The 15,727-nt window shown below is 32.2% G+C and overlaps 1 protein-coding gene across 4 annotated transcripts in view; it reads left to right on the forward strand.

Annotated features, from left to right (window-relative positions):
- Window positions 1-15,115, forward strand: part of LOC129799659 (protein amalgam) — a 304,732-nt gene extending 289,617 nt beyond the window's left edge. For 2 of the 4 annotated variants that reach the window (XM_055843764.1, XM_055843762.1), the window contains 4 exons: window positions 3,902-4,082; window positions 4,307-4,480; window positions 9,512-9,748; window positions 9,823-15,115. In XM_055843764.1, coding sequence (XP_055699739.1) covers window positions 3,902-4,082; window positions 4,307-4,480; window positions 9,512-9,706 — 550 coding nt within the window. In that variant the 3' untranslated portion in view covers window positions 9,707-9,748; window positions 9,823-15,115. Of the gene's footprint in view, window positions 1-3,901; window positions 4,083-4,306; window positions 4,481-9,511 lie in introns of all 4 variants that reach the window. The other 2 variants (XM_055843763.1, XM_055843761.1) reach the window with 1 other exon arrangement.
- The last annotated feature ends 612 nt before the right edge of the window (window positions 15,116-15,727 follow it).

The raw sequence follows: 15,727 nt of genomic DNA on the forward strand, positions 1-15,727 counted from the left end.
ATTAATCAGTCCACGTCTCTCGATCCTGTCGATTTGATTTAGCCATCTTGTCGCAAGACGGCCCCGATGTCGATGCCTTTAGGATTCCGAGAATCTTTCTTCACTCATGCACTGAACATGACCATACCATCGAAGTTGTGATTTCTCAACTTAAAGAAGCAATTCCTCGCCTCTTAACTCCTTATGAACGGCTACATTTCTCGCTCGATCTCGAAGAGTGTTTGCCTTATCCGCCCGGAAGTACCTAATCACGGCAGCGTTGAAGTCGCGATCTTCGGTCATTACCCAAATCCCACAATTCTCACGACCGTAAGTAAAGATAGAAATGAACACATCTTTGAAAACCGTTAATTTAGCCGAACGACTGAGCTCGGCCTTCCTCACCACGCTTCTGCCAAGTTCCCTCATCACAACAGAAGCCTTCCTTATGCGCGATGAGAATTCTGCGTACATTTTACCATTACTCGTGAATAACACCCCGAGATTCTTGAACATCTTTTTCAGTAATAATAATAATAATAATAATAATAATGGTGGCCAAGGGGGAGATATTAGGATGAAAATGTGTACACCACTTCCAGACACTTCCACAATTTATATGGAGGAGCCTCTACACTTCCAGCATTTCGGAAAACTCCCGAAAATGCTGCAATACTTCCAGCACCTCTTGCATTTCATGCACTTCTCATACTTAGAAATCAATAATTTGTTTAATATTATGAAAAATATAATTGAGAAACCTTAAAAAATTCTTAAGTAATTTATTTTTACATGTATTTTCTTTAAATATTTTTCTTAATATTTTGAATTTCTTGCAGCAGATATTCTTGCATACTAACGATATTTTATTATTATCTGTATTTTATGACCAACAGTATTTCTTTCTATGGAATTTTCTAATGGCCTCTACATACTAGAGAAAAATATGTCCATATTTTAGAGTTTTTCCTACACAAACGTAGGCAAGTTGCTTCAATATGGACATACATTTCTCTAGTGTGTAGAGGCCATAACAGACAAGTGAAGTTGCTTCTGGAAAATAGGTCTCAAAAAATGTATTGTCGTTTCTAATTTATTAAAATTGTTTTGGAAAGTCTATAAGACACCAAAAGTACGAGTGCTACAACTAATTTAGCATTTCAGAAGTACAAAATTGGCTAAAAATTTCTTGACAAAGTTATATACGAGAAATCTGGTGGAAAAAATGATGAAAAAGTGCTTTTTAAAATTTTTCTTTTTGCAAATGAGTTGCCCGTAATCCATATATATAATATTATTTATGTATTTCAAAAAAAATTTATTTAAGATCGTATTAAAAATAATTGTTTTCCAAAAGTTGATCATTTTTATCGGCTAAAAGTTTCTTGTCACATTTTAAAAAGTTATTTAATTTACTTTGAAAAATAGATCATCCGACAGCATAGCGGTCAGATCAGTGAAATGTTGTTTTTAGGGTTATTCTCGGAACACTATGTACCACCACGCTCTTATTTCACTCCCGTTAACCCCAAAGGCTTCATACCCGTTCAACCACAGCACAGGATCCGGGAAATCCTCCTGGAGAAAGCGCGCTACCTTCGGACGACTCAAGCTTCGCACAATTAATTTTTCTCACTAAGTTCCTCATGAATTTCAGCCATAGCTCTTTTCTGAAAATTTGCGGCATTGGACTAGCTATTAAAATATAATAATATAATGGGCCAAATTCATTTATAACACATTGAAAAAATTTATTTGTGCGAAGCATAAATCGTCCGAAGGTAGCACGTTTTCCCCTAATCCGGAATTGGATAGAGCAGTCTTTGATTAAAGTTACAACTAAAAAGTACCGTAATAACCCGTAATACAGTTCCTCTTATTCCTTTCAGTGAAAAGATGTGGCACCCATGTATCAAACTTTTAAGCAAATCCAAGCTTTTCTAAATGGCGAAAGTCGATCGAATTATTGTTTTCCAAAATCTTAATAATCTCTTCAATCTCTTCAATTGTCTTCCACTCGAATACCCACAATATTGACATTAATGTTAGAGACCATTTAAAATAAAGTTGATCTTTTCAAGAATAAATCTCTATATCGAAATTTTTCAAGTCACTTTTCAGTCATTTAAACATGATCTAAATAAAAAAAACCCAAAATGCTTTTTTTGTGGAAGTCCATCATTTAGGATTTTCCAAAATTCGACTAACATTAAATACTACAAAGACACCTTTTTGTTCCTTACGTATTATTGCCACTCGAATTTAAAATCTGAACTAAAAGTAGAGTATAATCTGTAAAATTCGGAATTAAACAGAGAAGACTTTATTTTCGGACACTCCCACTTCCAGACTTCCAAACACTTCATTTTTCAGATGCACACCACTTCCGACCCTAATATACCCTTGATAGTGGCACAGCGTACCATAGAGGAACTTAGGCCTTCCCAAAAGGGAAGTTCGGGACATCCATTAGGGTAAAATGGGGCACCACCGAACACGGGGTACCACCAAACAGTGCGAGTTTTTAATCAGATATTTGACTTCAGAGGACAAGACTGATAGGAATTTATAGGTATTATAGGGATGCTTGTCCACTGAAAAATGGTAGAGGTAGTCCAAGTATTCTAGGAATAAAAATTAGTGTTTGGTGCTACCCCGTGTTTGGTGGTGCCCCAGTTTCCCCTATTGGTTTTTTCTTATACAGGGATGGAGTTGTCAGTCCCTATCCAGTGAAATCAAGTACAGTGAATTTTACTGAATGCAATTCGTACACATTTAGCCCCAGAAAAATCCTGGTAGTCTAAAGCTCTAAAGGGATTCGAACTCGAACCCGGGACACTTGTATCATAGAACTAGTGCTATACCATTTGACCAATTGAGTGGCCACACCCGTTTCAACGGGACTCTACTAACCTGTAGACTTAACCACTTTCACCTTTATACCTGTAATCCCTGTAATGATATAGTATTTTGTGAATACGAATGGTATATCTTAGAAAATCGTCTGAAATAGATCTTTTCTGAGATAAAATGGCCCTACTATTCGCTATAATCCTCCAAGTGTGTATTGGGTATAAAATTATTTTTATCACTGTTTTTTTTTATTAATTTAAAAAAAATTCTTAGTTAAAGATTTAGGAGTAAAATCACTCTTCAAGTCTAATGTTCAATGGTCTACATATTCTCTTAAAATTAACTTGCAAATTCAGCCTTACTCTCCTCTACACAGTTCGGAATAAACTTTGTTAAGAACATAAATTATAACAATAAAGTTAAAGTTACATCTTTTTTGCTTGGAAAATTGTTTGAAGAAATACCTATGTAATCATTATGCTCCATATCGTTAGAAAACATTTTATACATGATAATTTATATTGCTAATGGCTTTGGTATATAGTTTATACATGACAAAATTCCAATTAAAAAGTTTTCTAAATTATTTAACGTAACAATTATGACAGCATGTTTCCAAAACACGATAAAAAGTACTATATATTAATTTGTATATCAGAGGTAATTTTCCCTAACACAAAATTCTTCGAAACACTAATTAATTAACACAGTTTGAAGACTTCCGAAGCTTCCCGTCAATGCTATTAAAGAATTAGAACCAATTTTGGTGAGTTAGGAGAATGTTATCAACTAGTCAGAGAAGTTGAGTGAACTTGTGAGAAATATTTCTGAACATATTCAAGTAAAAGTACATTGCATTTGAGAGATACCACAAGTTGTTGGGATTATGATTTTGCTTCAGTGATTGAAATAAGTAGTTGGATATTTTGCAAAATGAAGGTGAACTTTTTGAAAACTTTGGATAAAATCATAATTCCATTGAGTTTAAAAAAGAAATAAGCAGAGATTAATATTGAGATTTTACAGAGAGACTTGTATAGTAAGATTGTTCATGTTTTAAATATTGTAGCTGTGTAGCTGACAACTCCCTGGGGCGTGCCAAGAAGTACATGGAAGTGTCTGGTCGTCCTGGACCCGCTGAGTTTATATCGGCTCCATGGAGTAGGTTTGTAGACTCATACAACATGACATGGAAGGTAATGAGCTACCCACCGCTGCAAGAAGTTCGCCTTCTGTACAGGAAGTTGCTGGTTAGTGCGCATACAAGTTTCTTTCACCTCCTTATAAGCAAACAAATCACTTTCGACCAACATTTCATAGACATTCATATTGATTAATACCTCATTCCTCTTTTTTTAATCACTTACACCACCTCTACTCTTGGATATATCTTCGTTGGATGAATTATTGACACTGGGATTGACGGAAAAAATGAACTTATCCTGCTCATTAATCTTCCAAACCGTCTGAGCAGATGAACGACACATTCCAGCATCCAGGCCGATGGCATGACGTGATCCTAACTCCAACGCCTAGGTCTTCGCCAGAGCCCAGTGAACACATCATGTCCTTCCACCTGCGTGGTCTTCAGCCATCCTCCGTCTATGAGGGGATTGTTCAAGCCAAAAATCGATACGGATGGAATGAGGTAATGCACTAATGTTTATCCTGATTTACCCAGAAATACCTGCTACACCTCCCAAAGACTCCTTGGCGCTTCAATTCCCTAGCGCTAGAAAGCTCGACCCACTTTCTCCCCAAAAATCCTCCTCGAAGCTACATCATTCTCATAGGGATTTATGCTTCCACAGAAATACCACATAGACTGTCTCAAATTGTCTCTGGGACTAGCATTAAACTTCTTTCCTTTCCCACAAAACATCTTCACACATTGAACATCTCTCTTCCTAACATTTAAGACACTTTTGCTCTGTTTGCGACCCGCTTTTCAAATGGTAACAGCAAAACAACAAGACTCTTGTGGTGATAGTGTCATACAATTTTCTCGCAAGATTGAGAAAAACATCACCTAAGGGCTACAAAGTATAATCTCTCTCAGGGAGAAATGATAAATTCAGCAGACAAATTGATTTTATAAAAAGTCCGAAGGAAAACAACTTGGAAAATTCACTTATATAGAGTATTGGTCTCACTTAGAGCCAGTCCTCGTCCTTAAATATATTTTTTTTATTTTCATTAGATTCCTATTCAATTTTATGAAACTTGAAGATTACAATTTAAAATACTGCTCAATCTATTTAAGTTTGCTATTACTAAATGCGACAATATTGAAAAGTCGCTAAGTAATTCAAGAGAGTATTAAAGTTTGTACCGTCACTAAGTAGTTCCACTACTTTATTGGAATATGGAAAATATGGGACAATATCATTCTAGGGATTGTTGATAAACATTGCAAATAATAATATCCTCTTCCTGGACTACGAGAATTTGAGAGCCAATTATTGAGAAAAAATGCTATTTTCCTGATATAAAATGAATCAATATTATATAAACAGATTAAATTAATGATACGTAGTCAGAGAAAAAAACTAATGTTCAAGCGCTTTACTCAGCAAACAAAATGCCAAGTGTTTGCCTTAGATATTATCCCTTTTTAATAAATACTTCAATTGAATGAAACAGTGCATGATCGAAAATTATAAACATTTTTTTTAGTAGTTTATTCAAAACAGCATACCATTACTCACAAAAATTATTGTCTTAAGGTTTATATATCGACTTCTGTAGAAAAATACACATAATACCGGAAAAATAGAGTAAGATGGGGTAATTCGGAATCATGTCTATTTTGGAATTTTGAAATTTTCTCACTGTTTCAGATGCTGAAAGAGAAAAAGAAAACCACGAATAAGTACAAGGCTTTACATTCAAGAATACTTCTCTGTTGTTTTTCTCCTTTTGCCATTTAGAACTGTTACGAAATCTAAACTTCCAAATTAGACATGATTCCAAATTACCCCATCTTACCCTACTTTGTCTTTATTTGGTAAGGCCACAAGAAGTAGTTTGTACAAGGAATTTAATATAATTTAATTATTTAGAAGTAAAAAAATGCCTTTGATCACATAAGGACCAAACACAATTCATAAAGCAGGGGTGTGTAAGAACCGTTTGAAACCGAATAAACGTCAAAATAAGTTTGTTCAGGTAGCATTATGACCATTGACGTACAAGTTTCATTTGACATTTGTTTGGTTTCAAACGCTTCTTGAACACCTCTGTTATAAATTGGTTATAAAGGGTTAACATTCCAGTTTTATTACGTAAGGAGCAAGGATGTATTTTTTCGAAATGTCCTATGTTGTAAGTATTAGAGCTTTTGACGTCTTGAGAAAGTCATCCCGTTTGAAAATATTTTAAGTCACGCTTTCTAAATATAAGATTAACTAAAATTATGACAAAAGATACAAACGAGCAGTAAAATAATAAATTTTGAACAGTTTGGAAAAAACTTATATCGAAGGTATAATCACTGACTGAGAGAAATCCGAAAAAGTTAAAATAACATTCCGGAAATGTTTATTTTACCCTGCAGTATTGATCCGAAATCGGTGTAAATATTACCCTTTTTAGGTGTATTGGGGGTTAAAGTTATCCTTTTTCATTACACCTTTTTAAGGGTAAAATTAACATTAAAAAATGTTGATATATTTTTACACCTAAAAAGCGTTAATGTTATGAGGAAAAAAAAGTTAATCGCACCCTCTTTTTTTCTCAGTGATAGGGTAAGTGTGCCAAATTTCGGCATAGTTGCATGCAAGCGCCAAAGTCTCAAGTTTGAAATGTAATATCTTTAATAGAAATTGATTTTTTTTATTCCTTCTACTTAAGGAGTGTTGCTTGGAACCTTGTAGACAGTTTATCGTCTTTATTTACTCTAAAATCATTCTTAATACATTTTAAAATGAATAAAAATATAAGACATAGCTTTAGTGTCCTATTTCGGACACCTTCATTCTTATAGTTCCTTGCCCTTCAGGAATTCTTCTTCCAATGCCTTTTTCACGTCATCTCGTTTGTCGAAGCTACATTTTTAGTTATTTTTTGCATTTTATAATCTTTAGAACATGTAAAAACTAAAAATCATGAAAAATTCGAAGAACAAAAAAGGAGGCCGAAATTGCAACCTGGCCGGAATTTGGCACACTTACCATAATAGAGTTTATGAAATATTTTAATTATGTTATCTAGAGTATTTTAGAGATATTACGCGAATATTTTTAGATGAAAAATAAAAGAATCATCAAAAGTAAGATGGATGAACTTATCCAACAGGTTTTGCAAGAGATATGAAAAAGAAGCGAAAAATTTTCAAACATCATTTTCTGAAATTTTGAGAATTGAATTTTTAAAGTTAAAGTTTTTAGAACTTTTTCTAACACTTCCCTTAAGATAAAGTCTAGGGGAGACTTTGACAAATTTTTTCAAAACGAAAATTTCAATATTCACTATTTTCTAAAATAAAAGGGACTGAGGCTTGAAATTTTTATTATAGATAGCCTTCATGAACCTTCTTAAACTTACAGAGTTGCAAGGGATTGAAGGAAGGATCATGTAAAATAAAAAATAATGAAATTTTGAGCCCTATTTTTGGAATATTTGTCTTACAGAAAATATCAATACTGATTAGCTAAATTTAAGCACATTTCTCGTTAAGATAGAGAAAAATTATCTTTCACAAAGTTGTAGAGGAATAAATTTCTTATAAAAATATGTCTATTTGATATTTTTAGCGTTTGCGAGAGTAAACCGTCACAAATTATCCAGAGACTGACAAAATTTGCCCCCAGCAATTTTGAGAATCTCCACAAAATCGACTTTTAGAAAATGATTCGATTGATTTCGTTTTAAAAGTGAAAAGGGTATATCTTTCTCCTGAACATTTATTATAGTACATGACTGTCCTCATGTGCTTCTGTGCTCTGTGTGACTTTCTTCTGTAGGTTCCTGTCACGACTATTTCGTGGTTTTGGAATACAACAAGGTGATAATCCGACACAAAAATTCAATTATAGTGCTATTCCATTAAAAAATGAACATTCTGTTTAGCGTATAACTGCTCTCAAGTGCTTCTGCATTATCGACTTTTCTTTGCAGGAACAAACCTGCGTCTCTATTGTTTTCTCCAGTTTTCGCCGTTTTCTAGAACCATCAAATAAGTCGTGGCGTGAATCAAACAAAGAAGAGTTGATTATTTATGTAGAAGCACTTGAAAAGAGTAAAGTGCTAAAAACAGGTTTATTTTTTATTGTAATAGCACCATTATGCAAAAGCACATGAGGACAGACACGTACTAAAATTGTTCAGATGAAAGATTTTCCCTTTCCATATGTTCAATGGAATAGCACAGTTAAGCACCAAATGGAATGTTTACAATGTCTTAACTGATAACAAATATATCGCTCCTTGGAAATTACAAGGGGCCAACTCAATCTGAGCCATTTTTCAGGAGACAGCATGAAAGATTCAACTTTGTATAAATAATTATCTCTATTAAGTATGTTAATAAAAATAATTTAATACTTTTCTATTTTTATGAGCATTATTATAAACATCGAAACATACATATTTTTACCTTTCAAAATATGTTTTTTTTTATGAGTTAGCTCTTTGTCATTCTAAATGATGCACAAATTTTCATGAAATTAAAATGACAAAGGATCAACTTGCTTGAGTTAGTGCCCTGTTTCACAAAAATTTGAACGACAAATCTATTTTGTGCCTCTTGACTTCAAACAAAACCGCGCAAGCAATCATAAAGAGTAAAATTTTGAAAAACTTTTCTAATAACGAAATTTATTGACTCATATCATCTGAAATTTTAATAAATTCTCTGCCTGAGTGCATTAAAACCTCAAAATCGCCAAAAAGTGAGTTGGCCCCTTGTAATTTCCAAGGAGCGATATAGATATTTTGACAGATGATCAATCGAAAGTGTCACGGAAATCGTTGTGAGATTCAAATATATTTAAATTTTTAACGAAAATTACAACGCGATATTTCAAAATACTGAGTTCCTCCGAGCAGTTTATTTATTTAAAAGATAAAGCATATCTATAAATTTACCGCAAAATCTTTGTTAATTCTCCTGAAAACTTTAATGTAAGAGCATCAATTATGTAAAAAATGTAAAATTTATTTCCATTTCCATTTTAATTTTGCTTGTCAATTATAAAAGTCAAAGATCTAAACTTTCGTATCGCATGTGAGACAGCTGGCAATTAATTTTACGTCGCAGAGGAATATAATTTGGCATTTCAAGCTATACTGACTTTTATTCAGAAACATAAAGTTTGGAATTCAAGATTATATATTCTTCTTGATACAATTATGTGGAGTGTAAATTGTTTGTTTACAGAAAACTTTTCTGAATGCAAAATGTGCAAAAGATGCCACAAAAGACTCAATCTTAACAATTAAATTAATGAAATTAATTAAGAGGATGGGAAAGCATAATAGAAATGCTTTTTTTGGAAAATTGTGGGATTATTTGCTAATCATATTTTACTTTGTAAATCATGTCTTTAAATTCTTTAATATAATTAATCACGTTTTCCAGCGGATGTAATCCTATCTAGAGTGGCGCATTAAATAGTAATAAGTCACAGAGTGTTTTTCAATAGTAGAATTAATGTAAGGGCATTAATCTACTTTGCAGGTGAGTGACATATTTCAATTCTACACACAACGAAGTTCTACAGAACCACGATTGGAGGATATGGAGCTTGTGGCAAGTTCAACGTCACGGAGTAGAGGAAGCACAATTGCCATGAGAACACTCTCTCTCAGTCAGCACATTCTCCTGGGTCTCATGACACTCCTCCTGGCCACCCACACCATCACTCACGTGTGAGAATTTACCAAACAACTCTACACTTCACGTGACCGAGAATAAGTACATTTTTAGAAAGTATGTCGGAATGAGAGTTCTAAAATTTGCAAAATCCTTCTTTTATCCTCTTTTTTTAGAAGTATATCCTGTTTGTCGAATAGATTAATACAAAAGAGCTATGGAAAACTTTACCTTTCCCATCACATATTTTCATCGTGATATCCCCAGCTAAACACAGTAAAAACAATGATAATTATTAATTAATTCTTTACACTAAGTTTATTGTTGTAAACTTACTCAAAACTTTGTGTAAACTAAAATCGTGTAATGTGGTCAATAAACTCAATAAATAAGTTTCGGTAAAAATCAAGGGTGTAAATATAATGTATCTGGTTCAAATTAAATTCCCTAATCTTTAATAGAGAGATATTATTTGACATTCCAAGCGAGCTCCTCCCAATTTTAACCACGCCTCTTTCATGAATTTGTGGCTAATCTTTAAATTTTTAAATTTCGAATATTTAATTACGGCACTGTTACGATTTCAGAGATCCTATCACATGCAATATGAAAAGTGACTCAGAGAACATTGTCATAAAAAATAGACCACGCCCTCTAAAAGACTTTCTAGAATAAATTCAATATTCGAAATATTTGATAAAAATGGAAACTTTTGAAAAATTTTTGGAATGATCTAGAAAACCTCTTCTGAAAATAATAATAATTGAAGATATAGATAAAGAAGATAGATTATCCACGAGGTAACGATCTCTTCACATGTGTGGCATCGGTACGTTTTAGGCAGTTTCCGAAGTCATTTATTAATTGATTTAAATTTTTGGTAATCGGTAAAGTGTGATGTATGATATTTCTCTGTAGATTTTCTTTATATTGCACCATCTCAAAGATTATTAAAGGGTTTGAGCAAGTGGCGCTCTCTAGAATAATCCAAAGCAGAGGGCGTGGCCTATTTTTTTCTGAACAAATTTGATAGAGATTCGCTAAAGATTGCAGTTGTTTGGAATAGCTTACTTGAAAGATGTTACAATGCATTGCGAAAAAAATCCGATTAACATTTTAGTTTCAGTTGACTTAGTTCATGAATGGGGCGTAGCGAAAAACAGTTTATGGGCGGAGCCTATTAAGGATGACAAATCTTTCCTTTCTGTACCAATTAAAATAATACTTGAAATAAAATAAAATAAACTTATGATTTTGTACATGACTTAGAATTTTCACAATAGTAAAAATTACACATGAGTAAATTTACAACAGCAATAGTGTAAAAAATTTGACTAATAATCAATCATTTTTTTTATCGTGTATCAATAGGTTAAGATGTGGTCGAAAAACGCGATGTTGACCTTTCCCCAAATAAAATACATGCCGCCATTTGAATCCCAATAAGATTAACTAAATACACAATCCCAGGAAAGACGCCCGAAAAAAGCGTCCTTTATGTTGCAGTGAAATGAAAGAATTTGTAAAAGTGAGTATAAAGAAAAATGTATAATTAGAGAAGTAAAAAAAATGAAATTTGGAAATATATAGACTTTTAATATATATTTGAGAAGGAATACAAAATGAAATTAATAGATAACGAAGAGGCACGTAAGATGAGAGAAAGTGAAGGGAGAACATGAAATAGGTAAACTGTTTACTATCATAATGTTTAAGTGTGTAAATAAAGAAGAAAGTTGATTCATCGCAACATTAAAAAAAAAGTGTAATTTGCAAAAAGTGGCAAAAAATAAAAAAAGGAAATAAATTAAACGGAAATTTAATTATGACTAACACGCTACGAAAATTCCAAGTATGAAGCATTAATTATTAATTTCAACACTTCCGGCAAAATGTGAGATAATTTCGTTAGACAACATCCCTCACCATCCCATTTGCTGTAATAGAACACATAGGAACTAGTCAGAAGAGTAAATATTACTAGCAAAAAACTGCCATGTCCTGGCAGAAGAAGCAAGCAAAAGAATGCTTTTGAAAGGACAATTCGTTGCAGCATGAAAAGACAAAAGACAAAAATTCTTTGTTGATAGAAAGCATTTTTCATTCTTCATTTTCACTTGAAGCAATAAAAATCTAATAAGACCATTTCAGAGTATTTGGACTCCAAAGATGAAGCTAAATGATTTAAAAATATTGCTCAAGTCAGAAAAAGCATCAAGAAAAAGATTTTCAAGGAAATCCAAATAATGACTACGAAGTTTTTTTATAGCTTAAACAAAAATATTGAATTTAAAGGGTTATCCACATTTCATTAAATATACTATGCCATAAAATATTTATGACCATCGCTTCTTGTGATTGGATATAGTTTTGAATGCTCTGGAGGTTTACAAGCTTCTGTCAATCAGGGAGGGCAATGAGAATAAAATATTTAATGAGAATATAAATATTTAATTATAATGGATAATGCTTTATTGTGACATTCTGAATTTTTAAAATATTTTGAGAAGTGAAAAATAGTAAAAGTTAATAACAAAACGATGTAGGTCAAGTAAATAATACAAAATGGTAAGTAATACATTTAATTTTGTTTTTCAATTCGATTGGTTTTCAATTTGATTCATTAACAAATTTAATTTTCTATAGATCTACATAAATTTATTTTCTTCTATTTCTATTTCTCTACTGCATATTTTTTACATTTTACGCTTCTTAAATCTCTAACTTTTTCCCGATATCAGTTAATTTGAGGTTGAACTTCATTTCAATTCCTCACAATTATCTTACTAATTCTGTAAATTTTCTTTAAGTTAACATTTTAAATTCAAATTAACAACAAATTACTATACATTTTACGTACCATTTCGAATTATTTACTGTGTCCTTTTGAATAATTTCTTCGAAGACATGAATGTTCGAAGGGAGAGTACTTTCCCCTATTTGACCGACTCTCTACCTTAAGACGACTGAAATATCAAAAACCAATTTTTTTCCATGTTGCTAATTTAACTAATGGCTCTTTCGGAAAACGTGAGACATAGGACTGGCTAAAATATATTATTAAAATATATATTTGCCAAGGGTCTGATTCCTTGAGGAACATATTATGAAAAAAAATACATCGTCCGAAGATGTCTTAATTTCCCCTATATATTCTTTTATAATTACCATTCAAAAAAAAAATAATATGGAACTATTTTGCAAAGTAAAACGCTCTTCTGAAGCTAGAATTTCCAGGGCAGTAGTTTTATGATTCCTCACTAAGCTCTATCCAAAATTATTTTAGGCCACGCCCACTCCTGGAGTCGAATCCAATCAGTTAGAAAATTTACATATTTTCAGTTTTTAATTATCAAATACTGTGAGACTTTGGGGAGAAAACACTCGCGTTTTATCCTATTCTTTAATTCTTTTGTATTCTATTCTTTTTCTGCAATGAATCTTTTAAAAAATTAGCCACGCCCTCCTTCAAATTTGTATTATAAAAAATCGTAATACATGCAAAGTAACACAAATAAAATGGGAATGGGAAGGCAGCAATAGATAATTTCTTAATTCAAGCCATACTATTGTATTCTGTCCCCGATTAAAAATTCAAATTTTTATTTGTTTAATTATATTAATCCATAATATCCACTTTTATCAGTAGCTAACTCTCCTTTGTAGAACATTTAAAATAAGCGGTTTATGATGTGTCAAGGCCTTAGAGAACCATGTAAAATTAAAATATCCCAATCAAATAGCTGGAAAGGCTATCAGTTCCCATTATTATTTAAAAATTTTTGAAATTGATTTTTTTTAATACAATTATTAGTATTAATCAGACCTAGGGGGAGGTGGAGCTATATTGTTATACGATTTTTTCGAATATTTCTAATGGAAACTGGGTTTTAACATGATGCAATTTAGATAGACAAAATAATTGTGGATCTAAATAAAATAATTGTGTAGAGCGTGTGGCCTATTCGACACATGTCAACCCAGTCGACGGCCATAACCCACCAATCCTATTCCTTCATTCCTTTGACACGCCCAACCCCTACCATCCTTATGGGTCTTGAAAGGTTGCTTTGGGGCTTTTATTGCTAGGTAAATGTCCTCAGTCTTCAATGAGTGAGCATCAGTCGCCGTGGAGTGGACGGTTCACTCTCATGAAGTGAAAAATGGGTGGCACCTTCAGTTCTCCAATTTCCTTCTGAGTGTTTGTAATTTTATTTAAGTGAGCCTCATCTAGGCTTACAATTGTAAGGGCCAGCTTCATTTAGAAATAGGCGAAAAAGTCGTATAACAATATAGCCCCACAGCTCAAAGTAGCCGCACCTCCCTCTATAGGGCAAAGCGCGCTACCTTTTGACGACTCAAAAGCTAAGAACGACTAATTTTCTTCAATAGGTTTTTAATTAATTCGATCCATTTTAATATTATATTTAGATATCTAGTCCAATGTAAATTTTTTTTAACAAGAGCCATCTGTCAAATCCCATTAAAATTTTGCAGTCCGAAGATATAGCACTTTCAACCATACATCTCTGATTAACATTTAATAATTTGAAAAGAAATATAACAAATTAAAATGTTTTAATACAAGCCTTGATAAAATTATTTTGGGTAGAGCTTAATCAAAGGGCTTTACTAATTACGAGATCTTTTTTTTTTCAATATAGAACATTCTGAAGAATTTTCTTGTGGAGTACCCGTAATGGCCTCTACACGCTAGAGAATTTTATGTCCATATTGAAACAAATTCCCTGCGATTGTGTAGGAAAAACTCTTCAATATAGACAAAAATTGCTCTAATGTGTAGAAGCCATTAAGTCTCTACAGAATGCTCTTTGATGAAAATTTCTCACAATATCAACGTAAAGGCTAAAAGTGGTAAAAAGATTCTTTACTTTCAAATGCTAGATTTTATTTAAATTACATATTTCTGCAGAAGTTAGAAGTATTTAAATAAAGCCAATAGAAATTTTGGAGAACACATATACCTCCTACACCTGTCCAAGTTTCTCTTGAATTTATTGCTCGGATAAGTTTCTATGAACTTTTCTTTTGTTTGAAATCCTGATCTTGAAAAGCGCATAATTTGTAAAAGGTCAAATGTTTATTTCCTCAAAATATATCTCACAAAATGAATGTTGACACAGAAAGCAACTTCTCCTAGGAAAAGAGGACTAACCTATTTTATTGAGAAAAAGCTCTTGAAATTCTCCAACTTCCCCCTTCAATCAACTTCACGTGCAATCTTCTGTTGGACTTTTATTCTCACGTGTTTGCAAAACTTTTAAATTGGACGTTTGAAAACAAGAAACAATTGATAAGAGTGTGAGATCATCAAGAAATCGTTATGTGATAAGAATTGAAAAAAGAGATTAAAACTTAAAATGTAATTTACGAATAGTGAAAATAAATCACATTGATGACACCACCATAGTAAATATCACGGAATTTGTAAAAAAAAAACAAGAAAAAGCAAATATATCCCTAAAAATAATTAGACATTACATTAAGTATAAGGAATTTCACCCCGAAGAAGAAATACACGAAATAGAGACAGCTCGAACACATTTAAATCCATTCCTGAAAGAATTCCGGGAGTCTTTTAAGTCTGTTATTCTGAATAAAAATCTAACTTTTAAGATGATGAAAAAGAGATAATGTAAGTAGTAAACACTTAAAGAATTTTTGAGAGAAAAAAATAAAAGTTGTAGAAATTAACAAATTGAAATAAGAGAATGCAAAAGTGGAAATATTTAGAAATTATAAAAGAAAATCACAAGAACCACCATGAAATTGAAGAAAAAAAAATTGTAAATATTGACAAGAAACACGAAATGTCAAAAAGAGGAACATTTTTAATTGTGGGAAAAAATCGAAAGAAAAAAATTTTAAAAAAATCCATTGTGTAAATATAAAACTTTTTATATGGATGTACCTTTAAAAGAACATAGCTTTTAATTTGAAGTAATTTATGGTATAAATTTAAGAATTTAAAGTACTACATTAAACATACCAGTAAATGTAAGTGTCTAACGATAAAAATAAATAAATAAGGTGAAAATTTACAATTTTGTGTCATTCCTT

This window comes from Phlebotomus papatasi, chromosome 1, assembly GCF_024763615.1.
Source record: "Phlebotomus papatasi isolate M1 chromosome 1, Ppap_2.1, whole genome shotgun sequence".
NCBI classification, from domain to species: Eukaryota; Metazoa; Arthropoda; class Insecta; order Diptera; family Psychodidae; genus Phlebotomus; species Phlebotomus papatasi.